Source organism: Canis lupus, chromosome 19, assembly GCF_003254725.2.
Source record: "Canis lupus dingo isolate Sandy chromosome 19, ASM325472v2, whole genome shotgun sequence".
Classification (NCBI taxonomy): domain Eukaryota; kingdom Metazoa; phylum Chordata; class Mammalia; order Carnivora; family Canidae; genus Canis; species Canis lupus.
Genome location: NC_064261.1, coordinates 29,668,111 through 29,694,405, shown reverse-complemented (window position 1 = coordinate 29,694,405; position 26,295 = coordinate 29,668,111). Strand labels below are relative to the sequence as shown.

General features: G+C 47.6%; 1 protein-coding gene across 23 annotated transcripts in view; it reads right to left on the bottom strand.

Annotated features, from left to right (window-relative positions):
* Window positions 1–1,837: 1,837 nt before the first annotated feature.
* Window positions 1,838–26,295, bottom strand: part of CLASP1 (cytoplasmic linker associated protein 1) — a 267,481-nt gene continuing 243,023 nt past the window's right edge. For all 23 annotated transcript variants that reach the window (XM_049097164.1, XM_049097165.1, XM_049097167.1 and 20 more), the window contains 3 exons: window positions 15,940–16,146; window positions 14,225–14,341; window positions 1,838–4,985 (listed from right to left, as the gene is read on the bottom strand). In XM_049097164.1, coding sequence (XP_048953121.1) covers window positions 4,899–4,985; window positions 14,225–14,341; window positions 15,940–16,146 — 411 coding nt within the window. In that variant the 3' untranslated portion in view covers window positions 1,838–4,898. The remainder of the gene's footprint in view (window positions 4,986–14,224; window positions 14,342–15,939; window positions 16,147–26,295) is intronic.

Genomic DNA, 26,295 nt, shown 5'->3' with positions numbered 1-26,295 from the left:
GGGTGCGGGCGAAGGCTCTGCGGGGACAGCTGTCCCCTGAGCTGGGGGAGCTTTGGTCTGGCGGTGGGGGGGGTTGTTTGCCCCGGACACTCCTGGCTCCCCCGCGCTAACAGCACCCCGCGCCCCTCCCAAAGTCCTAGGCAAGAGGCTAAGCTGGACAGTCACCTCATTACCTGTAAGGCCGGCGACGGCCCGGCCAGCACGCCGAAGCCCCGTGCTGTTCGCCGCCATCCCGGACCAGCAGCAGCGGCATCACCTGGGAGCTTGTTAGAGATGCACGTCTCGGGCCTCCCCCTGCCCCCGCCCCGTAACCCTCCCAGAACCCGCTTCTCTGGGGTGGCGCCCAGCAGGCTCCTCACAAGCCCCCTGGGGGACTCCAGGAAAACCGTGGTCAGGGTGGGAGGCAAGGGAGGCTGGGAAGACACCTGCTAGATAAGGGCAGGGCCTGGAGTCTTGCCCTGACATTTGTCACCATCTCGTTGAGGCTCTTCCTCATGACTCAGTCCCCCTGTCCTGGCCATTGAGCATGACAGCACGTCCCTTATCTGCATCACGAACTGGTGGAAAAACCAGGACGATGCTACGTGGGAGAATTCTCCCAAGTTGAAACGCCAGACTAGTAGTGTTCCTGCTGCGTGTCTGCTCCACGTCCCACACCCTCGCTAGTGACCTGAGGAGGTCAAGGGCACATGCGGTGTTCAAATCAGGTTTCCATCTCGGGAGCCTTGGATGGGATCAGGGAATCCCGGACCCTTCCATGATTGAGTATAAAACTCAGTGAGTGCAAAGGTGCGTGCTGCGGGACAGAAGAGCCGTCAGGCCCCGGCAGCCACGAGCGTGGACCCCAGTGGGCCTGGAACCCGCCGCCCCCAGCCATGGCCCGTGAGCCTCCCACAGATGGCAGCCGGCGAGAGGCCGGGCAGTGGCGCGGGGTCAGAGACCGGACCCGGAGAGCTGCCCCCTGCCTCGCCGGACCGTCTGTCCCCCTGGGGGTTTTCCACATTCGCCATCGAACGGTGGCGCGTGCAGGCAGCTGGCGGGTGGCCTCACCCGCCCCGATCTCCCTCTGCGCCGCAGGGGGCGGGCCAGGGGCTGCGGCCCCTACCCCACGCTGTGCCGGCAGCTCCCCTGACCTCATCGCCACGAAGCCGCACGGTCCCACCCGGAGGCAGTTCTCGTTCCGCCTTAAAAATGGATCCACTGGGGGGCAGCCCCGGTGGCTCAGCGGTTTAGCACCTGCCTGGGATCGAGTCCCTCGTCGGATTCCCTGCATGGAGCCTGCTTCTCCCGCTCCTTCTGCCTGTGTCGCTGCCTCTCTCTGTGTCTCTCATGAATAAATAAATTAAAAAAAAAATGGAACCACTGGGGCGGCGGAGCGGAGACTGGCCTGTGTGGGTGGGTGGGTGGGGGGCTCAGAGTCATGGGTGGTGGTACTTGAGGGGCGTCATGGGACACAATGGGAAACTCCCCATCTTTTTTTCAGTAGAAAGCTTCAAATAAGTGGATCGGTGCCCTTGGGTGCCCTGCACGCGTTCCTCCCAAGCCCATGGGCCCCCTCCTTCCCAGCCCTTCCCCGAGGCCCAGACCTGCCCCCACCCGAGCCGATGTCTGAGGTCCCGGAAGCTGGCATTGCCCGTCTCAGCCAAGCCCACCTGGGGTCTTTCTGCTCAATCCTTCCACTCCACAAGGTGGCAGCTCCCGAACACACCAGGGCAGGTGGGACGTTCTTCCCAGAGACTGACTTGTTGGCACCGAGGAGAAAGCTCCCGTGATGGAGCCTCAGGGAGACGGGATAAGCCGTCTACAGGGAGGAAATAGACTGCTCCGACGCAAGAAACTGAATTAAGTTTCATTTATTCTAGGGCAAACTCAAAAGGGTTTTTTTTTGTTGTTTTCTTTTTTAGCAAATCCTAGCACATTATTAACAAAAAAAAAAAAATCTGTACATTTGCCATGATACACTTGAAAGTGAAACAAATAAGATATAAATACAGATATGGATGTAACATGAAAAGCCCCCAAAAAACAAAAACAAAACCCAAAAACCCAACCTGGGGGTATGGGGACCATGCGTGTGAACACAGTGCTGACAAAACTATTTTGGTGGCTGATAGTTTTCAGAGCGTTTTTTTCTCATTTCCAAACATCATTGTTAGCAAAGTCCTGGTGGGATTCTACAAAGTCCTTATTTGCTGTTAACGTGTAGTATTATGCTTGATAAATAAAGGGCGGCAGGGAAAGAAAAGGACTGATGAGACCAGAATCAGCTGCATCACCTGCACAGGGGAGGGTAAGCCAGTGGGAGCCACAGGGAGGCAGTCCCGGGCTGCCCAGTAAGGCGCACGCAGCCTGCATACTCCAAGGAGCTGCGCGCCCACCCTGGGCCTTAGCCCGCCGGCCTGTGCCACAGCCAGAGAAGCAGGAGCCAGGCACACGGGCCCCAGCGGGAGGGCCGCGTGGGTCCCTTGGGGGTCCTGGATGGGCGGGTGAAGAGGGAGGCAAACAAAGTTTTGCAGTTTTGGGGTTTTGCTCTTTTGTGGTGTTTCGGCTCAATGGGAGGCCTGCAGGGAGGCGGCGGCAAGGCGAGGCAGCGGCTGCTGTCCGGATTCGGAGGGCGGCAGCGGCGGTGGGTGCGGCTCCCTCCCCGTGAGGTGGTGGTGGCATGCGAGTCTCCCCGGTGAGGGCAGCGGTTTTGATTGAGGCCAAGAGACCTGTCAGTGATTGTATCTCTCTCTAGGTCGGGAGGTTGAAGGTTGGGGGAGTGACATTCAAGGCTAGCCCTTTGTGAGTACTATGAGGACATTCAGCAATGTTCGAGATTCTTCCCAACTGCAGGCAGTGGGGGGACCGTGAGGCCACGGAGTCCGAGAGGTCAAGGAGAAAGGTCTTTCCAAACGGGTCAGGTTTTGTAAAAGAACTCATAAATAACCTAGCCAGAGTGCACGTTTCTACAACAGAGGAGGAATCAAAAGGTGCCCTGACTCACTTGTTGAGTGTAAAAATGAAATCTCATTAGTGAAATATTAACAAACGGTATTTATCAATGAAAGTAAGGCCTGGTCCTGCTATGTTCTGAGCCAAAAATAAGTCAATAATATTCAACCACTTAAAATGCACCCCTGAAGTTCCTTTGACAGCAGCAGTGGGGTACTTCCCTCCATGTGCAAGATACCCCGATACACACACACACACACACACACACACACACACACACACTCACTCTCTCAGTGAAGGCACCCTAGCTTCACTGTTCCTGAACCTTCAATTTCAGTGCCTGGTTCCAAATAAAGTATCGAAACTAAATTCCGAAGGAAACTGAGCGATGCGCGCTAGTGTTACAACTTCCAATACACGCTGGAGGCTGGAGGCAGAGGGCTCCACGGAGGTCAGCGGACGCCGTCCCAGCCTCTGCCGCTGTGCTGCGGGCTGCAGAGATTCTGCATCAGGACAGCAAAGACCTTCTTAAAAAATACCACCAGGAGAGGCATTTCCCTGAGGGAAAAACCAGTTCCAGGGAGAGAGAGGATAGAAGGCTTTGTGATGGCATCAAGGATTTCCATTTGGCTTTAAGAATTTTGTTCAAAATGTATTTAACCAGATTCCAAATCTATAGTTCCTTTTACTGGAACAATCAAACCCTTGAGAAAAATTTTTGAGAAGGGTAGTTTCTCTGGTACTTTCTCATTGGAGAAAAGGAAACAGATTTTAAAACTGGATTCCAGGTCCTGCTTCTCTGCAATTTGCCGGCTGCCAAATTACTTTTATCTTAAAGACTATTTCAACCAATGAGCCAGGAAGTACTTCTGTCCATACAATTAAAAAAAAAAAGACTCTGATACCTGGTCTCTCTGGACTTTTCTTTGATCTTAATCCCAAATGAAACCGAGAAGTCAAGACCAGGATGGCAGAGCTGCCACTGACCAGACTGACTAAGAACACTCCAGAATGGAGCAGCTTAGGCAGAGGCTGGGGGTTGGAGAAAGACAGATGGTGCTAAATCTGAAAATCCAAACCACCAAGCGCTGGGGGGTGGCAGAGGCCCTGTCTGCATAGTGTCTGCCCAAGATCTGACTAGTGCAACACGCGCGCGTGAACACACACACATACACACACACCTCCTCTCGTACCTTCCATGCTTCATTAAGGGCCATGTTAGGCACCCATGAGTGGACGCTACAGATTTACCTTGATTTTTTGTGTTTGGGTTTAAATGAAAGAATTCTTTCAACTGGAAGCTGCAGGTGGGGCCAGCACGAGCGGAGCGTTCGGAGGGGTGGGGAGCCCGTCCTGGAAGGAGCCTGCAGAGGGTGCCCCGGGCCTCCAGTCTACATAGTGTACAAGCAAAATCCCATGCAGCTGTTACAAAACCATCTCCAGGCTTTTCTCTTCTTGCCAAGACTTGACTCCTGTTCTTAGTAGGTCTCACGATACAACTGAAAGACGGATGATCCTTTCCTGGCATCATAAGCCAAATCCAGGAGGAAGTAAGCGAAGACGAGAGAGAAGCACAAATTAACAGACCTCCTCAAATGTGATTAACTAAGAGAAAATGCTACTTTCTACCAAGTATTGGCTAGAGAGCTCTGATTTTTTAAAACTGCACCCCACACACATGGTTTTATGGTCTCAGCAGGCTGTACAAAGACGTGTTTAAGTATGGCTCTTTTCTTTTTCCATTCGTTTTGTATGAAGACTGCAATACAGGCCTTGCTTCCTTTACATTCAATACCAGTAAGATTCTACACAAAAGCTGGAAGGGACCAAAATACTGATTGTAATAAATATTTGCGGGCCTCCTTGTACTGACTGGGCAGCCGATGAGGGGGAAGGTGGGGGAAGGTCTCTGAGAGGCACCACCGATTGCTTCTAGGGCTACACGAAGAGACTCTGGCGCGCCATTAGCTGTGTGTGGACACATCAGAGGAGGAGCTACTGTTGCTGTTCGTGGTTTGGGCCCTCTTTATATATAAGTTTAGTAGCTTCATCTGCAAAGAGAAGACACAAACACATTAGCAAGAGGAAAGCAATCAGAAAGTAGACAAAAAAAAACAAGCCCAGGTGACAGTAAGAAAACAGCACATCCCTTAGTTGAGAAATTCATTATACGAAGATTTTCTGAGGGCCTACTACTCGTGCAGCATACACCTGCCAGGGCCAGGGCCACAGCGGCGGGAGGAGGTCAGAGTCTAGAGGAGACGAGTGGCACCAGGTTCTCATGAACAGAATGAAAAGTGTTACTATAAATGGGTGAGCCACAAGGGCTCCCGGGAAGGAGGTATGTGACGGGCAGAGGCACATCTTTGAGGGGCGACTGTGGCCAGTGGCTCCATGAAGCTGGTGGGGAGCAGGGTGCAGGCCCATGCTCCACAGGCATCAGGTAAAGCTGAGCAAGGCTACCAGGTCAAGCCTTCTGAGCTTCACATCTTTGCTGAAGCTGCTCCTTCTGCGTGGCACACCTCTCTCCACCCCCATTTCAGCCGCCTAAAGCCTGCCGCAGTGTGCTCATCTGGACACACGCATTCCTTTCTCTTGCCTCCTGTGGCATGGGTGGGCACCTCACTGCACCTCAGCTTGTGCTGCTTTATGCTGTAGTTAGCAGTGCCCCCGTGTGCTCCTTCCAGCACGATGAGCCCTCCTTGAGGCCAACACCATGTCACGGAATCACATCACCTCGGACAGGCACGGTGCTTCACAAGGAAAGGGGTTTTCCTTTTTTTTTTTTTTAAAGATTTATTTATTTATTTATGATAGAGAGGAGAGAGAGAGAGAGAGGCAGAGACACAGGAGGAGGGAGAAGCAGGCTCCATGCCGGGAGCCCGACGCGGGACTCGATCCCGGGACTCCAGGATCACGCCCTTGGGCCAAAGGCAGGCGCTAAACCGCTGAGCCACCCAGGGATCCCTGAAAGGGGCTTTCCTATCCGAGATCTCATCTGTTTTCAGCATAAGCCCCCAGGACCCTCCGAATACATAAAAAAGTGCATAATGTGGTAGGTTTTCAAATGCTTCTTGAATGCTACCACGTTAGTATGTCATGTGGACAATCTACCTAATCCTATTAAGAAAAAGAAGCAAGTGTTTGTAGAAGTGGAACACCCATAAGAATCCCACATAACACACGACTTACACGATTGAGGGGATCACAACGTATTTCCTATCCACAGCTCTTTGCCTGCCTTGCTCTGAACAGGCCATGAGGCTGCGACAAATATAAGCCAGCCTGGGGGGAGGAGAGGTGGCATCCAGGGGCACCCAGGAAGAGAGGCTCGGTGTGGTGCATGAGAAATGGGGCCCCTCAACGACAATGGGAAGCAGAACAGCAACTGTATGGGGTTCCCAGGAGAGACTAAGTCTCCCTGACATATTACTCAAAGGTGTATGTAGAGAAAGAACTAAACCACTGTGTTGTGTGTTTTCCCACAAAGGGAGTCAGCAGTAAGCATCTGAGGCTCACTGGTTCTGCTCCACAGTCCAGGGCAGCGATCTCCTCATGTGAGTACCTGTACTGCTGCCTTGGTCTTTTTTAACTGAGTGGAGTATGGCTCAGTTTGCTTTTCCTTCCTCATTGTTTAAAATCTTAAACCTTTTATTTTATTTAAAAATCTTTATTTTTTTTATTTGGAGAGAGAGAGAGAGAGCACGTGCACGAGTGGGGAAGGGGCAGAGAGAGAGAGGGGGAGAGAGTGAAAATCTCAAGCCGACTCCCTGCTGAGGAGAGAGCCAGACCCAGCACTTGAACCTGTGACCCTGAGATCATGACCTGAGCTGACACCAAAAACTGGATGCTCAACCGACTGAGCCACAGAGGTGCCTCTGAGGGGAGTGCCATTATTTTACATGGGGATTCTAATGTTCTAAGGGTAAACCAGGTTCAAGGGAAACCCTATTCATCAGACAAAGTGCCAGCCTGAGGCATACCAGATCCGGCAGTTCTAGAACCAACTCCACCATGAACTAGTTGTGTGACTTCAGGCAAAACCCTTTATCAGCCTCAAACTCCCCTCCTGCAAAATGAAGAAGAGTAAGAACATGTCCACATACCTCCAGTAGCTCCTTAATCAGAAAACAAGTCCTCCGAACACCCCTCTCCCGTTCCTCCCCGAGCTATTCCCGAAATGCCCTCCTGCAGTCTACTCCTGCCTCTCCCTCTGCAGCTCAGCCCCATGCTGCCAAGCACCACAGTTTATTTTTTACTTCCAATGAAGATGGTGAGACTCCAGTCAAAAGACAGAACTTGGGAGGATGAGTTAGGAAAACATGGCCCCACTCTAGGCTGTCTATAAGAGACTCACTTTAGGGAAGATACAATGAGGCTGAAAGTGAAAGGCTGGAAAAAGACACCTCATGTGAACCATAATGGAGAGCACAGGAGTGGCTGGGTAAAATACACTTTAAATCAAAAAACTATAGGAGACCAAGAAAGTCCTTCTATATTCATAAATGGTCAATATACCAAGAAGATACAAGTACAGACATTTAAGCATATAGTATCGCGCCAGCAGAATATAAAAAGAAAACACCTCCTGCCTCCTCCAGGAGGCCTTTGCCTTTCTTCCTGCTCCACCGGGCCTGTGACCCAGCCCCTGGGTCAGCTACATGCTGGTCACTCCTGGGCTGCTCTGCCGGTGGTTCCTCTGTGTCAGTCCTGTCCCCAGATGCATTTTATGCTACCCTGCGGCAGGACAAGATTTTGCTTTTCCCACATGCCTTAGTGGTATAGTGAAGAGAGCAGCTCCCTAACCCATACTTGTTGAATCAGCATTTGTAAAGAAGAAAAAAATGTTCTAGAAGCCAAGACAGTTCTATTTCTGTGAAAGGCTGGTTAAAGAGGAGTTACTAAACACTGTTGTACTTATTTGAAGCCAAAACCACTGAAGTATCTGCTAGCAAAGTCCAGAAAATAAGTGCAAGTATAAGAAAAAGATGTTCATAGAGTTAATGACACATATGTGTTCTGTAGCTCACAAGGAGCTTTCGTGGATTCTCATATTTGAGCCTCATAAAGATCATTTGAGGGAGGCAGCACATGTTCTCCTATCTTATAAATGAAATCGCTGGCATTCACTTGCTCTGTAAATTGGTATAAACTCAAATTACAGACTGTTACAAACTTAGGATGTCAGATGTAATCCCCAGAGCAACCACTAAAAAAACAGCTAAAGAATATACACAGAAGGAAATGGAAATGGCTCAGTACACAAAGAAAGCCTAAAAGAAGGCAGTAATGCAGAAAAATAAGGACAGACACAGCTCTATGGCCTATAGAAAACATATGCTCAAGTGACAGAAGTCCTCTCCACCTCAGTAGTTACTTCCAATGAAGATGGTGAGACTTCAGTCAAAAGACAGAACTTGGGAGGATGGGTTAGGAAAACATGGCCCCACTCTAGGCTGTCTATAAGAGACTCACTTTAGGGAAGATACAATGAGGCTGAAAGTGAAAGGCTGGAAAAAGACACCTCGTGTGAACCATAATGGAGAGCATAGGAGTGGCTGGGTAAAATACACTTTAAATCAAAAAACTACAGGAGACCAAGAAAGTCCTTCTATACTCATAAGTGGTCAATATACCAAGAAGATACAAGTACAGACATTTAAGCATATAGTATCACACCAGCAGAATATAAGGAGAAAATGCTGATAGAATTGAAGGGAGATGGTTTTACAGTAAGAGCTGGAGACTTCAAGATTCAGTTCTTAATAATGGAGAGAGTAACCAGAAAGAAGACAAGGAAATCAAAGACTTGCATGCTACAATGAACCAACTAGATCTAACAGACACATCCAGAACATGCTACCCAGCAACAGGATACAGGTTCTTCTCAAGCACACACAGTCCATGCTCCAGAACAGGCTGTGTGTTAGGTCACAAAGATAGTCTCAACAGATTTACAAAGAGAGATCCCACACAAAGTGTCTTCTCTGACCACAACTGGACGAAGTGCGAAGTCCGTAAGACAAAGAAGACTGAAGAATTCCTGCATTTGTGGAAACCAACCAACACCCTGGTAAACAGCCAACGAGTTGAAGAAATCACCAGGAAAATCAAAAGACAGCTTGAAGCAAATGAAAACAAAATACAATGTACCCACACTTACAGGACGTGGTACACCTGGCCAAGGAAGGAAATGTGTAGCGCAAATGCTTAGGTTAAAACAGAAGGAAGAGCCCATAGCAATCACCTAACTTTACATCTTAAGGAACTAGATAGAGAAGAATAAATTAAACTCAGAAGGAAGGAAATAATAAGGATTAGGACGGAGATAGAGGAAACAGAAAAACAACTGAGAAAAAAATCAATGAAACCAAAAGTTGGTTCTTGGAAAAGAGCAACAAAATCGACACCTAAGAAAAAAGAAGATTCAATTACTAAAATCAGAAACAAATGTGGGGACATTACTAACTCTAAATAAAAAAGATTGTGAGAGAACACTATGAATAAACGTCCAGCAACTAATTAGATAACCCAGATGAAATGGACATATTTCTAGAGAACTTCAAACCTATCAATGCTGAATCATGAACAGAAAATGTGAACAGACCTGGAACTAATAAAGAGACTGAATCAGTAATCAAAAATCTCAAAATCTCATAGGTGGTGGTGGCCCCGTGGCAGACACAGAGATGATCTTTGTGAAGACCAGGTTGGGCAAGACTATCATTCTCAAGGTTGAGCCCAGTGACACCACCAAGTATGTCAAAGCTAAAATCCAAGACAAAGGAGGGCATCTTGCCCCACCAGCCTCAGATTTTTATGGGTAAACAGCTGGAGGGTGGCCTGCATTCTCTCAGACTACCATATCCAGAAAGATGTAACCCTATACTTGGAGCTTTACCCATGGGGTGGCAACATGGAGCCTTCTCTCCCCAAGCTGGCCCAGAATACAACTGCGACAAGACTATCTGCTGCAAGTATTCTGCTCACCTGTACCCCTGCTTCACCTGCTGCAAGAAGTGTGCCACACCAACAACCTGCACCCCAAGAAGGTCAAATAAAGCCCCTCCACCGGCTCTTCCTTTGCCTGCAGGGCCATCTCTTGCCAGGACCCCGAGGCCCTGGGGCCTCACTAACGTTTCCCTTTCATTGACTGGAGCAATAAAACAAAAACACAAACACAACAATAAAAACTTCTTACAAAGAAAAGCCCTAGACCAGATGGATTCACTGATAAATCCTACCAAACATTTAGCAAACACCAATCCTTCTTAAACCTTTCCATGAAATCGAAGATTAAGGAACATTTTCAAACTCATGCTGTGAGATCAGCATTGTCCTGATACCAGAGCCAGATGAAGAACAGAAAACTAACTACAAATCAATCTTTCTTATGAACACCGATGTAAAAATTCTCAAGAAGAGCCTCGCAAACTTAATGCAACAGTGTATTATTATTTTTTTATTTTTTAAAAAGATTTTATTTATTTATTCATGAGCAACACAGAGAGTGAGAGAGAGAGAGAGAGAGGCAGAAGCAGGCTCCATGCAGGGAGCCCAATGCAGGACTCAATCCCGGGTGTCCAGGATCACGCCCTGGGCTGAAGGCGGCTAAACCGCTAAGCCACCCGGGCTGCCTTCAACAGCATATTAAAAACAGTATACACCATGGCCAAGTGGGAACTGTTCCTGAAATTCACCGATAGCTCACCCTCACCATATGAAAACCAATCGACATAATATACCACATTAACAGAATGAAGGGAAAAAAAAAAAAAACCCACATGATCATTTCAACTGATATGACAAAATTCAACACCCTTTCACATAACAAAATTACTCAACAAACTAGGAATAGAAGGAAACTGCCTCAACATATCAAAATCTACATATGGAGAGCCTACAGTGAACATTATGGTCAATAGTGAAAGACTGAAAGCATTTCTTTGAAGATCAGAACAAGAAAAGGAGGCCGACATTGCCCACTTCTTTTCAATACAGTATTAGAAGTTCCAGCCAGAGCAATTAGACGAGAAAAAAATAAAAGGTCTCCACACTAGAAAGAAGCAAAACTGTCTCTATTCATAGATGATGAAAGATCTTATATGTAGAAAATCTTATGAGTGGATAAAGAAGCTGTGGTCTATGTATATAATGGAATATTACTCAGCTATTAGAAATGACAAATACCCACCATTTGCTTCAACGTGGATGAAACTGGAGGGTATTACGCTGAGTGAAGTAAGTCAGTTGGAGAAGGACAAACATATGTTCTCATTCATGTGGGGAATACAAATAATAGTGAAAGGGAATATAAGGGAAGGGAGAAGAAATGTGTGGGAAATATCAGAAAGGGAGACATAACGTAAAGACTGCTAACTCTGGGAAACGAACTAGGGGTGGTAGAAGGGGAGGAGGGCGGTGGGTGGGAGTGATTGGGTGACGGGCACTGGGGGTTATTCTGTATGTTGGTAAATTGAACACCAATTAAAAAAAAAAAAAAAAAAAAGGAAACAGCACTGTACAGCCAGTACAACAAGCCCTATCAATTATGGGGTGATAGATGTCTCAGTTGGCCCTAATCTCTGTAAGCAAAATCTTGTGGGTAAAAGGATCAATTCATCTGACCATGATTCAAAAGCATTACTACCTCTGTGAACCCTGTATGGTAATAAAAATTTCAGTTCAAGAATTAAAAAAAAAAAAAAAAGAAAAAAAAATCTTAATGATTCCTCCAAAAAACCGTGCTAAGACTGATAGATTCAGTGAAGTAATAGGATATAAAATCATTAGTTAATGGAGAAAGGGTAGTCTTTTAAAAAATGGTGCCATAGAAACTGGATGTCCATATGCAGAGAAATGAGATTAGAAGCATTACCTAATGCCATACAAAAATTAAGTCAAAATAGACCAGAGACCTGCATGTAGAAGTTAAATTATAAAACTCATAGAAGAAAACATAGGGCAAAAGCTTCACAACACTGGATGTGGCACTGATTTCTTGGATATGGCACCAAGATCACTGGCAACAAAAACAACAGAGCAACTGGACTTCATAATTTAAAAATTTTACGAATCAAAAGACAAGGATTAGTATCCAAAATGTACAGAGAACTTCTAAAACTCAACAATTAAAAAAAAATTCAAAAATGGACAAAGGACTTGAGTAGACATTTCTCCAAAGATACGTAAGTGGCCAACAAACATATGGCTGCCAGGCCCTGGGAAGGCTACCATCAAAAAAAAAAAAAAAAAAAAGAGAGAAAAGAATAAATGGTCAGTGGTATGTAGAGAAACTGGAGCCCTTAGGTGCTATTCTTGGGACTGTAAAAGGGCACAGCCACCGTGGTAAAGTTATTATAGGATTCGGTAATTCTAGCCCTGCACAGATACCCAAAGAATTGAAAGTCAGGTCTCAAAGACACATTTGTACACGCATATATACAGCACTACTCACAACAGCTACCAGCTGGCAAGAACTCAAGGGTCTGTTACAGAAAAATGGGTAAGCAAGCTGTTGTGTGTACATATATTGGAATATTTTTCAGGCTCAAAAAGGAACAACATTCTGGCACATGCTACCACATGGATGGACCTCAAGGACTTATTCTAAGGGAAATAAGCCAGTCACAAAAAGACAAATGATTCCACTTTTATGAGGCACCTGAGTAGTCAAATTCATAGAGACTGAAATAGAATGGTGGTGGCCAGGGGCCAGGAGGAGGCAGTAACAAGGAGCTGTGGAACAGTGATCTGATACGCCTGGTTACACAGAGAAACAGGAATTCTTTTTGTTTCTAGTCTAGAAAACTGAGGCAGACTTACCACTATGTCTATCAGCAACCAATTTTTTTGTTGTGGAAATGCATATAAGAATCTACAAAGTTTATATTAACACACCAGAGCTATCACATCTAATGCCTGCAGGATGAATCGGGCTAGCAAAGCAGAACAGTGTGAGGGCCAGCCTCCCTAAGCCCTGTTAGTGGACTCAAGCTGTAACTGGCTCTGGGACAGGTTTGAGAAAACACCTGTATCTTCTCAGTGCATGATTAGAGTGGTCAACAAGGTGATGGGACAGCTGCCTTACACAGGAAAGTGAAAACTTCCAGACAAAACTGGGGTCTGATATTATTTGGGGATGAATTTTAAAAATCAAATTCTCTTTGTGAATACTGTCTTCTAGTCCCTCACGGCTGGTATTTTTCAGATCATGGCTAGGGTAGGGATCAGTGAGGAGCCTTTTTATAGGAGGAAAGGAAAGGAGAAAGTGGCAAATGGAATCAAGGAAGCTCCCAGATCATTTATGCGCACCTGCCTCACTCACACCTTCTGACCTAGCTGCGTATTTCTGCCTGCAGGAAGAGTCAAGTGTCTCTCTTCTTCTGGGTCAGTAATTCTCCAGCAGGGGTGGTGATTCTGTCCCTACCAGGTCATGTGGCCACATGGAGACTTCATGAGGACTACCACAACTGCCGGCTGGGGTGCTACGGGAATCTACAGCTGGCAGGCAGGAGTGCTGCTCATCTTCCTGCAATGCCCAGGACAGCCCCAATAACAAAGTGGCCCGAGATGTCAGTAGTGCTGAGGGGTAAGTCCTGTTTGGAAAGAGGCAGGCAAGCTGTCTGTGCCAGAACTCCGGGGAAGCAAGGCTCTGGCTGTGATGCTCACCAGCTAAGCAAAAGAAACAGCCCTGTTTGGAATGAACTCCATGTTGACATACTTTCCTCCCGTGCAGTCCCTGGAGCAGCCTTGCCACAAGGCCGGAGGCCGAGGCCGGCAAGGCCCAGGAGTCAAGCTGCTACTCCTGCCCTTGCCTCTCCTGCCAGAGTTCGGGGTACCATCTGCTCTCACCTGGCAGGCTCTTCAGATTTTCAGTTTATTTTTAAACCAATAAGCACTCTAGACATTCTCATCTGCAATGAGCCAAAAGGTCTTGTGTTCCACATCCTGCCCCTGATTGTAGAAAACTCTGAAAGAACATGAGAGGCAACAGAGTGAGGGAAGAGCCTGGTTGCTGGAGCAAGAGCTCTGTGTGCCCTTGGGCAATTAAATGCAGGATAACTGTCCTCATCCCACAGAGATGTTGTCGTGAATGAATGCACCAACACATGTGAAGCGCAGACAACAGTATCCAGGACTTGGCAAGCAGACGGCGAGAGCCTGCTGTCATGACTGTTGACGCCCACAAGGGACCCAGGCTGTATGGTGGCCAGAGCTGCAAACAAGCAGGTTCATGACGGCTGGCAGAGCCCAGGTGTGCCCTCGGCCCATGTAACACTATACATACCTTGCTCCCCGTGAGCTGGGCAAGGTGAGGTTTCAGCTCTTCTCCAATTACGGAATAAATTGCCACTAAGCAAAACACGCTGGCCTTACGCACACTACTTTCGGTGTTGTCATAACCCTACAAAGTCAGAGGGGACACAAAAAGGAAATGAGATCAAAGATCCGCTTGACAGGCAATGTCTCATCAACATTTCCACAAATACCCTCATAGTTCAACCTTGGACTCGCTGTTGCTAATATAATAACCACGACACACATGAGATTTGCCATGGAACCCAGAGAGAGCTCTCGCCCCACAGAGGTCAAAACTTAATAGAGTCGAGAGTGAGCTGGTTCCTGGGGTTGGAAGCAGAGGTTGACAAGTGGCACCGTGGTCTGCTGGTGCTGCTTAACATGAGCTGCCACAGCAGCACCACCCAAAAACCATGCCAGAGAGAATGGGAAAGGAAAGCAAGGAGGAAACATAGCTTGCTTCTTTCACATTTCTCCCAATGGGTAACGTAAATCCTTTTTTCCCCCTAAATTTCATTTATTTTTTTGAAAGAGAGAGAGCACAAGCACAAGCAGGGTAGGGAGGAGTGGAGGGAGAGGGAGAAGCAGGCTCCCTGCTGAGCAGGGGTCCAGCCCCGACCAAGGGGCTCGATCCCAGGACCTGAGATCATGACCTGAGCTGAAGGCAGACACTTAACGGACTGAGCCACCCAGGCCCCCTCTCCACCTCCTGGTTAAAGCAAATCTTGTGTGAAAATCCCTTTTAAGAAATAAGAACTGCATCCCTCGCTCAGGTGGGCAGAACCTCTGTGCCACCCAAAGATGGCTGGGGACGTCCATCCTCTACAACTGGGCCTCGATCTACCGTCAGCCTGGCCTCTGACTCACACTCAAATGGGGACTACCTGCTGTTCTCCAAGCAGGCCTGAGGAATTTTCTGTCTATATGTAAATTCCCAACCCGAGTGTTCGGCAAGCAACAGCATTTATTAAATCATGAAGCTGATTTCTCTCTACCTTCCGCACTGAAATCGCACTCTCCCTCTAGGGTCTGACTCTAAACCAGCTCTTCTGTGAGCCCTTCTCTCTCTGCCACTCCAGCCTGGACATCACCCCTCGCGCCTGATCTCAGAAACCTCCACACGCACCTACAGTAAGCCGGCACCTGGTGCCACCATCTAGAGCCACCTGCATAGCTGTACTGTGTCCCACGCATGCTCAAACACCCTCGGGGCGGTGCCGCAGCACTGCAGGACATCTTTTCTCTTCCAGAGTCTAACTCAATGCCTCACACTTAGAAGGCTTTCGGTAAGTGTTTGCTAGATAGGAGAGTAAGGACCATTATCTGATCCATGGCCCACGTTGCCCAGGGCTGCGGCCCACGGATGTACAATAGGGTTTTGCTAAAGAAATGAACAACAACAAAAATAACCAAAATATATTTATAGTAAAACAACTCCTAGAGCCACAGTTCTAATCTGCCAGGAAGATCTTTCAGCTACATTCAGGGGAGGGTGCATTAGAAAACAAGAGATGTGCAAGGTGTCCAAGCCACACAGCTGCACAGCCTCTAAAGCACAGGTCAGCGCCTGCCTTTTCCTCCCTACCCCTTGAGTGAAGGAGGAGCGCACAGCCCCCATGTCCCCGGGGGGCTGGGGGGCAGTGCCTGCTCCGGACCTCACAGCCCCGAGCAGACAGGAGCCGGCCAGCCACCGGGAGGGCCCACCTGTAGCAAGCCCGGGATGATGTCGGCAAGGAGCTGCAGCAAGGACTCCTTGGCGATCCTCTCGACGACTTTGGTCTGCATCTTGATGGCAGCGAGGTTGATGGGGTAGTCGGCGGTCTGGATGATGGGGCAGAGGACTTTAATGCACTGCTCTGGGTGGATGGAGCTGGCCAGTGTGGACGCCGCCTCCTCGGCAGCTCTCACCACCTGAAACATCAGGTCCCCCACATGAGTGAGCTCCCAAAGACCAAGTCACACCATTGCCTAACTTTGGGAAGCCAAGCGACAGATTTCACCTGGTGCCTCGTGCTAACGTGGTACAAGATATAGGGGGTGGGGGGCGTGCAAAGGCAGGCATGGGGATCCTGCTAGAAACCCTGGAGAGGTGGTTCTCCAACTGTCCCCCACCCCCACCCCACTGCCCTCCCTGGCAGCAGCATTCCTGAGAACATGCCAGAAATGCAAATTCTCTGGCCCCAACCAGGACTGGATGAATCAGAAACTGGGGGAGGGGTCAGGTGGGTGGTTAATTTTTTTTTTAATTAACTTATTTTAGAGAGAAAGAGCCCGCAAACAGGGGGAGGGGCAGAAGGAGGGAGGGGGGAGAGGGGGAGAGGGGGAGGGAGGGAGAGAGAGAGAGAGAGAGAGAGAGGAGAGAATCTCAAGCAGATTCCCTGCTGAGCGCTGAGCTGGGCTCCATTGATGCAGGAGGGCTCAATCCCATGAGCCTGAGATCGTGATCTGAGTTGAAACCAAGAGTTGGACGCCAGGTGCCCCCCAGCAATAAGCACTTGGGAGTCCCCCATATGGAAAATTTTGAGAGTCTCTGCCCTTTCTCTACAAGATTAGGGCCTAAAAATATAGATGCTTTCCAACAGTCCACAGGACAAACACAAAACAATTCAAAAGAAACCTGGAAGAAAAATCGGAATGGCTTCAATATTTAGGATTCTGTGGAGGTGCCTAAATGTAAGGAGTTGGGGAAGCACCGAAAGAACTCTCTGGGTTTTCCTGAGGAGATTCTTAAGGTAACTTGCTTTTCCAGGAATCTGTGCCTGTACCACATTGCCTTGCACTTTGAAAGAAGTGGGTGAAATGGAGACTTGGCCAAAGGAGCGGCCTCTGACCTCTGAAGAGATCATGATGCACTAGCATACAGTGAGCACTTGTACTGGAGGCCACCAGAAGGGCCACATGAACTCCCTGTAATAAAGACAGAAGCTAAATGCAAAACCCAGCAAGAACAAAGACTGCAGGCTCTGAGCTCAGAGAGCTGGTACCTGATCCCAGCCACGCCACTCCCCAGTACTAAACCTCAACTCCCCATCTGTAAAATGGGGATACTTGACAAATATCATTTAATACACAGTATCAAAATGTACTAGGTTTTCAGAAGAGGAAGTCACTTCTGTTAATGGCACAGAGATACATATATATATGGTAAAGAAAACACCAAGCTGCAAACGTGTGCATTTCCTTATGAAATGTAATGAAAATCTACTACTTTTCTCCTACTGCTGGCCCTGGACTGGTCATTCCACCCAGATTCTTCTCTGCTTTGTGTTCTATTTGAAACAAGTCAGCTGTCCTTAATTCAGCAACAAGATCAAGGTTTTCAGCTCAATACTTTAATCACCCCAGTGTTCTTGTGATTGAAGCCAAGACTGACCAACATGAAACAGCAGACTGACCATCTGGAAGGCATCTTCTAGACCTGGGCAAGAGTGCGCTAAGACGCCGGTGCCTACAAGCCATGGAGGAGAGGACACACGCTCTGCGTGAGGTCACTATAGGGCCCTGACTGAGGCACTGCCCCCCAGAGCCCCAGCATCTCTCTCTAGGAGGGGCAGGGGCAGATCTCAGGGCGCCACACTCCTGGCTTTGGTAAAAGACACAGATCAGCCTTGTGTTCAGCTGGGGCTATGCTGCCTTCTGAACAGGACTCGCTTCCTGGAGTGTGCCTCATCGTTCTGTGCATCTGCTCTGCTCTCAGAACAGTAAAAGGAAATCCAGCTTCTGACACAATCCTCTTCCAACAAAAGGGGGTTGAATTCATCTCATTTAAAAATAGCTATATTTAACAAGCCAACAAAAAGAGATAAAATGGAATCCTCACAATGGAGCAGTAGATAACTTGGATTGACATATATTTTCCTTGTCTTTATTATGATGGTGAGAAATCTCACAGAGGAAGACACAGACATGGCCAACAGGCACATGAGAAAATGCTCCGCATCACTGGCCATCAGGGAAATACAAATCAAAACCACAATGAGATACCACCTCACACCAGTGAGAATGGGGAAAATTAACAAGGCAGGAAACCACAAATGTTGGCGAGGATGCGGAGAAAAGGGAACCCTCTTGCACTGTTGGTGGGAATGTGAAATGGTGCAGCCACTCTGGAAAACTGTGTGGAGGTTCCTCAAAGAGTTAAAAATAGACCTGCCCTACGACCCAGCAATTGCACTGCTGGGCATTTACCCCAAAGATACAGATGCAGTGAAACGCCGGGACACCTGCACCCCGATGTTTCTAGCAGCAATGGCCACGATAGCCAAACTGTGGAAGGAGCCTTGGTGCCCATTGAAAGATGAATGGATAAAGAACATGTGGTTTATGTATACAATGGAATATTACTCAGCCATTAGAAACTGACAAATACCCACCATTTGCTTCGACGTGGATGGAACTGAAGGGTATTATGCTGAGTGAAATAAGTCAATCGGAGAAGGACAAACATTATATGGTCTCATTCATTTGGGGAATATAAAACATAGTGAAAGGGAATAAAGGCGAAAGGAGAAAAAATAAGTGGGAAATATCAGAAAGGGAGACAGAACATGAAGACTCCTAACTCTGGGAAACGAACTAGGGGTGGTGGAAGCAGAGGAAGGTGGGGGGATGGGGGTGACTGGGTGGCGGGCACTGAGGGGGGCACTTGAGGGGATGAGCACTGGGTGTTATTCTGTACATTGGCAAATTGAACACCAATAAAAAATAAATTTATTAAAAAATATTAAAAAAGATAAAAATAGGTATATTTAAGACTGATTATGCTGCATCAACAGTGGAGCTCATGTCCCAATACCTGGCATTTACCACTATGAAAAACCTGGTAGGAAATGCATGAAATGTCCGCTCACTATCTCAAGGTGGTAAGATTATAGGGAATTTTATTTTCTTCTTCGTATTTTTTATATTGAAAAATGGCAATGAGCATCATAGTAACATTCATAGCAAGGAGAATGTGTTTGTAAAAATCTACTTCAGGTGTTTTTTTGAGATCAGGAAAAGTTAACAGTTCACAGGGGAGCGGGGAGGATGGGGTGCTGCATTCTAAGACCAGACAGCCTTTGTCTTCCAGAAGTGATTCTGAGCTCTGGCATGGAGTCACACTCCCTGGGTGTTTGCGGAGCCTGGTGACTCTATACGGGATATCGTTATGATCTTTATAATAACTATTCCTATTTCTGTTTATCTCCTGTTTCTGTAAGCTCTCTTCTGCTCAACTAGAAAAATCACTGTAGCTAACCATTTGCCCTCCTTAACCAGCAGAAAGATCTTTTTCCTCAACTCCTAGAATTTTTTCTCTATTCCTGGTACCAAATGTATGATGCTTTGCATTCTTGCCAACATTTTTATGTGTCCCCTTCTTCCCAAACAGGCTACAAAGACCTAGCAGACAGGGGCTGGGGCATGTCCTTTGTACCCCAAAGTACACAGTAGTAAGTAGTAAATGTACACACAAAGTACATTTATCAGGTGTTCAACACTTACCGATGACTGAATTGCATTATGTCTGTCAATATGTTCCTATTCAAAGAAGCCCCACCTTCTCGAATTCTCAAAGTGTTCTTTCTTGTTAAAGCCCTTTTGAACATTCCCTGGGAGGGGCTGCTATCTCCTTAAGGCACTGACCAAAGTCTAGGGTCTCGTTCAAAAAGCTCACACTCCCATCACCTGGCCAGCACGCTCATGGACACAACACATACACTGTGGGGGCAAAGACTGGGATTATGTATTAATCCTTTCAGGAGTCAAAACAGGGACAACGAACAGCACATTCAAGGGTGAATACTGTGTACATGTGAGAAGACAGCTGTCGAGAACATCCATGATTTACCTGTGTTTATTATATATGTGAAAGGTCAGGCTTGGGTAAAAGAATCTTATTCTCAATAAGCCCATAACAGCGATTCTTCTTTTTTTGTGTGTGTGATTTTTCTTTCTTACAACAATTCCCCCTGCCTTCTGTCTTGTGCTCTGTGTGTCAGGGACCAAGCTCAGACCTCAGGCCACAAGAATGAGGATGACGGTGGGCCCTGGAGTCCCCGCCTCAAGGTGCTGGGCAGGGTGGGCCACTCTGTGCAGAGGGGCAGCATGAGGTTACAAAGCCCCAGGGGGCTGTGGACCAGGCAACAAAAGCAAACAGGGACCGGAGGGTGGGGAGCAGCAGCTCTCTACCTGTAGAGCATCCTGCAGTTGGCCAGTAGATGAAAGGAAGTTGGTGAGGGACGTGACGCAAAACGAATGTCTGGGGAAGGCTTCCTGGGTGTTCTGCAGGGATGCCTTCTGGTTCAAGGGCCCTTGGTCATGCAGAGCCAGCCCACCATGCCTCTGCCTCCTTCGCAGTAGGCAAGTGGTCTGGGTTAGCCAGGCAGTGAGCTCAGCCTCCCCAGGTACCTCAATACAAGCAAGCAGACTGCCCTGTCAGCAGGCATGCACTCAGTCACACTGAGTTCATCGCCCTCCACTTTACATATATAGGACAATGAGACGATTTAAAGACAGCCCACTGTGATTTTATTCTTGCCAAATCAATCTCCTCAATCAATCTCAAAAGGCACAGCTTTTTCCACACAGGTGGCCCTGGTGTGCACACATGACCTTTAACCTTTCAGCCCAAGAAGGGCAACCCCAGAGTTGCATGGGCACATTCTCAGTCTCTGAGCACCATGTGGCAGACAAACCTGAGTTCATTCCTCTGGCAAGATGCTCAATCGGTCTGAGCCTCAATTTTTAAAAAATTCTAAAATGGGGATTTAAAAAATGACAACTCTGACCAAATACTGGAGTAAGAGAGACAACCTACCACTGCCTGCAGCTAAGGGGCCCCCAAGGGCAGAGTGGAGGATCCAGGGGCTCTGAGGCCACCAAGAGAGCTGAGCTCTGACCAGAGGACCCCTCCGACCTGGCCTAGCACCCACATCAAGTGGGTGGGACATTGCCAAGACTCTCTAAGAAGCTAACCCAAAACAAGGCCCAAGTCTGTCAAGACGGCATGCAAGGCCAGCAAGGCTTGGCTCCTGCCTGCCCATTTAGTGGGGTTTATGCCCTCCCTGTGCCCTGGTCAAGCTGAGGGCTCACCCTGCACATGCCCTGCAGGCCACTTTTCAGAGCCCTGGACTAGCCCTCTCCACTCCTCCTCACTGTTGCTCACTTGTGCTCTTCACCTGGCTGGCCCAGGTCACCCTTCAGGACTCATTGGCTGTAGTATGGCTCTGGGAAGCCTCGAGTGCACACCTTCATCACTGCACTCAAACACCCAGCTGGAGTGGTCTCTCCCAGTACACTCTAAGTCCCCTGAAGGCGAGATCTTATCTCAGTCATACTTTCACCCTCTGCGCCCAGTGTCATGTCCAATACACACGAGGTGCTCAGTGAATGTTTGTCAAATGAATTCCCCCACAGTGTATGTATTTTTAAAAATGCTCATGACTGGCAAAGTCACCTCTGGGGCATGCCTCACTGATTTGCATTTACATGTTCCAACCGAAGAGCTAGCCCAGAAAATGAGGAGGAAGCAAGATATCTATAAATGACCAACTTGAGCCTTGGGCAAAATCAACTGTGGAAGGCCTAGAGGGTTCCATTCCAGGTGTCACGCCTGAAAGGCAACAGCTCTGTCCTTTGGAAAAGAGACTCTGGTTCAGGTTCACTTTTTCTAGTAATCAACTGTTTGAAGAGGGGGCAGTGTATTTCTTAGAAGACTACCACCATGCCACGAATTACCTTAAGATAAAGTGCTTCTCTTCCTCCTCAGCACACGCACATCCCTCTGGTTGCTCTATGTCCATGGTGTACTAGGCACGTGGCTGAGTTCCGCACCGCTAAGCAGACAGTGGAAGTGTTGGGGGGTGGGGGGGCTGTCCATCTCTTTTCTAAGCTGTTCTCACAGGGAGACCATGCTCTCACAGGGAAACCCATGCCCTTCTGCTGTGTGAAACCACTGTTTGTAAGTACCCTAACATACTGCTCAGGAAGTGTGGTACTGAGTGAGGAAACTTGTATCTTAATTTTCAAACGTGGGTAAAAAAATAGCAGGGTCAGGAAACGCTGGGTGACTACACAGAGAGAGCCAAGGCAAAAAACACTGATGCACAGGAATCCATGCTGAAGATCCTGCTGGGAGCTGGGCAGCAGCTCAGTGGGTGCAAAGACAGGCTTGGAAACAGCCTGGGATTCAAGGGTCACAGCGCCACTTAACAGTCCTGGCGGGACCAACCCAATATGCCCCCCACCCCCCGACCCTCACGGTGAGAACTCCATCTCATCGTTAAGGTGTCCTTCTCCTCCCCTCCTGCCTCTCCGTGCTCTCTTGTCATTCAGCTGAAAGGGAGCTACCTACAGTCAGATGCTAGGCCCAGACTTTCACATCTGCTGGGCTGAAACCCAAACCCAAGGCAAACTTCCTCTTATAAAACTCCACCAATTCCCCATGTCACCCACGTGAAGCATTTAATCGAATGTACCTAATGTAAAAAGGTTTACAAAAAAATATCTGAAAATAAAAATCCAGAAGGTGTACTTCAAGATGGCAGGTTTGAGGCCTTCTCTCTTCCTGAGGTTACAGAAAGTTTCCCAGGACAGATATCATTTTTGGCAAGCTGCCTCAATCACGGTGAACTTTAGGTTTTGCCTCTGTGTTCTATGTAACATAAGAAGCAAAGATTATAAATGTAAGCAAACAGACAGCAAAAGTAAACATGGGCACTAGAAAGAAAAAAAAAAAAAGGAGAACAATACTTTTTAGTAGACAAGGTGGCCAGAAGTGGTAAGGATTTTAAAAAGGGGGATGGGGCATATTTATGACAAAGCAGCATCAAGCAGGTTATAATCCACCTTGAAGTGATCAAAACTGTTCCAAGTCTGATTTTGCTACAGTCTGATTAGGAACATAAGGATTCTTTCTTTTCAAAGTTAGTGAAATAATAGTAGCTAGCTAGAAAAAGCATAATCTCCTCAACTAACTTTTAAAAAAAATGAGATCATTACTCAGAATATTAATGAATGTTTGCTTAAAGATAAGGTTTCTTCTAGAGCACAGAACCTGTCAAAAATTTGGATTTTGTGTTTTAAGTTCACAAAGTTTGATTTGGCTCTGTCACAGACATGCCATAAAAATTGGTTCAATTAAAAAAGAAATTTTTTAATGCATAAAAAAAAAAAAAGAAAAAACAACAAGCAAATGTTCCTAAACAATGACAATCAAAGGAGTCTTCCGGGTGGGGCATACATAGTTTTGTGCTGTAATCCTGTGGAAGCTAAGAAAAAGCATGATGCCACCTTCTGGGGAAAAGCTGGAAAGACCTTATACAAATGGGATCCACACAGAGTTTTGGGATCCACCAGGATCCTGGTGGGAGTCGGCCACAGGTGAGGGATTGGCACTGCTATAAATGCCAGGGTTACGGTAGAGTGCCAGCATGGGCCGGGACCTGCCTGTGGGTCCTCACTTAGCTAGGCTCAGTACCATAACAGAGGGAGGAAAGAAAAAAAGCTCCAGGTTCAACATCCATAGGCCTGAGTTTTGGACCTGATTCTATCATCAGCTAGTGAGACAGTCTGGGGAGAAATTTCTTCTACCTTCCAAGCCTCAGGTTCCCTCATCAGAAACATTAGGGGAAGAATGTAAACCAAGAATTTTCTTATCTTGGGTTATATATAGTCTTATTTCCACCCCTACTTGACACATGCTGTTCCTTGGAAAAAAAAAAAAAAACCACACACGAAAAATTTCAGGAGGCCAAGTCTGAATGAAATGATGTCTAGCAAGAGGACCATCACATCCCTGCCTGGAAGGCAGACTCAGAGCAACACACACTCTCTCAAATGCATTAAGGCAGTTAAGGGGGAGACTCCTGTCCTACCCCAAGGGGCAGAATTAGGACCAAGAGGAGAAAGTGCTGAGGAGTCAGAAGGGTCCAGAGCCTAGGAGGATACCACAGATACAGGACTGGCCAGTCTCTCAGGAGGGATGGAAGAGACCACCTAAATCTCAGATGGGAACCTGGGCAGCACACAGAAGCCTCCTCCACTGCATCTCCAATGTCCATCTCTCAAATCTCATGGTGTTTTCCTACCTGAAGGGGACAAGTGACAGCTACTCTAGAGTAGACCTGGATAGATTTGGCCATGCAGCAGCCCCAAGACTAAAGCTGTGCTTTCCACTGGGTTAAGTTTGCTCACCCAAATTTATTTTATTTTAAAAAAGATTTTATTTATTTATTCATGAGATACACACATAGAGGCAGAGACGCAGGAAGAGGGAGAAGCAGGCTCCATGCAGGGAGCCCAACGTGGGACTCAATCTTGGGTCTCTGGGATCACCCCCTGAGCCAAAGGTAGACGCTCAACCACCGAGTCACCCAGGAGTCCCACTCATTTAAATTTAAATAGCCTTCTTAGACGTATTTAGGAAAGTGCAGTTGTATCTGCTTTGTATATAATGTAAAAAGCTTGCCAACAATTCTGTCAGCATCTGCCTACTTTCTTCAGTGGAAAAAGAGAGAAAGGATAGTCCCTTCGGTTTTTTAGCAATGAGCCCTACAGGGCAGGACACATCCCTGCTACCCTGGTTGACCCAGTGTACGTGTGTTCTAGAGACCCAAACGCACCTGGGGCTTGCCCACAGTCACGTACCCAGTAAAAGGCAGGAGGAGGATGAGAACCCAGGACTTCAAAGTCTCAACTCAACACTCTGATGTTGAACAATGGCCCTCTTGCCTGTTTCTGAGTAGGCGGACTTTCCTGAAGCTACAGGAGCTAAAGGGCAGGAGTCACGTCCGCCTCCTAGGAGGGCCAGTCCACCAGAGGGGAGCAGCTGCTCCCTCACCCTGAATAACACTGCAACGGCAGCTGGCGCTGCCATTCAGAACCAGACCCTCTGCTTGGCACCTCACAACAACCTCTTTGAGGTAGAACACGGTATCTCTGCTTGACGTTCAGAACACGACGGCAGTCTGGGTCTCAGGGAGTCAACCCAGGCATGTCTTTGAAGCCCATGCTCCTTCCTCCTGGCTGTGCTGCCCAGCTCACTGTTAGAATCATCTCCCTAACTACTCCTTGCAGCCAATCTCGGGTTCTAACTACCTCAGGCAGTTTTCCTGGACTCTTCCAGCCCACTTCAAACTCCTAGGGCTTCTCACTCTGAACCATGTTTGCTTTAACCTCAACTAAACCATGAGCTCCTTGAAGACTGGAGCCCTGCCCCCTGCCCCCCACCTCCTGCCTCCAATAATAAAACATTTACCAGAGTTTGTGCTATTAGTGTCAGACTGTTGGCTTGGCAACTATTAACCTTTCCATGATTATATAGGTTTCTGGTTTTGCCTTTCTGTTAAAAAGCAAAAACTTGCAAAGGAAATAGGGTTTCTAGCCACATCCTGAGACTGAGTCAGGGAAAAGGTGCATATTTAGAACCTACAAGGGTTAAGATTTGTTACTCAATAGCAACTTTTAGTACTTTGAGGCTAGATGAGACCCAGATAATCATCTAATCCACTCCCTGCACTAACAGATAAGAAAAACCAAGGTCTGGAGAGGTGAAGTAATTTCTCCAGGTCCACATAATGCATTGTTCTGCAGAGCCAACTGACACACGGCTGCTGCCCCCAGAGAGGCTTCTAAGGACCATTCCAGAGTGTAGAGGATCTGGTTAAGTCGTGGTCAGATAGTGACTTTATTATTTTTTTTTCAATTTTTATTTATTTATGATAGTCACAGAGAGAGAGAGAGAGAGGCAGAGACATAGGCCGAGGGAGAGGCAGGCTCCATGCACCGGGAACCCGACGTGGGATTCAATCCCGGGTCTCCAGGATCGCGCCCTGGGCCAAAGGCAGGCGCCAAACCGCTGCGCCACCCAGGGATCCCAGATAGTGACTTTAATTGGTAGAATCTGAAAGAGAATTATCAGCTCGCTAAAATAAAATGTCTTCCCTCTGACACACTACTGCTCTTCTCTTGCCATATCTGTCAAAAGGACTACATGAGACCCACCACACCAGCAGGGTAAAGCGGAAGCAAGAACTCTAGTTCCTCAAATGTTTTATTTTAAAAATTAATTCCTTGAAA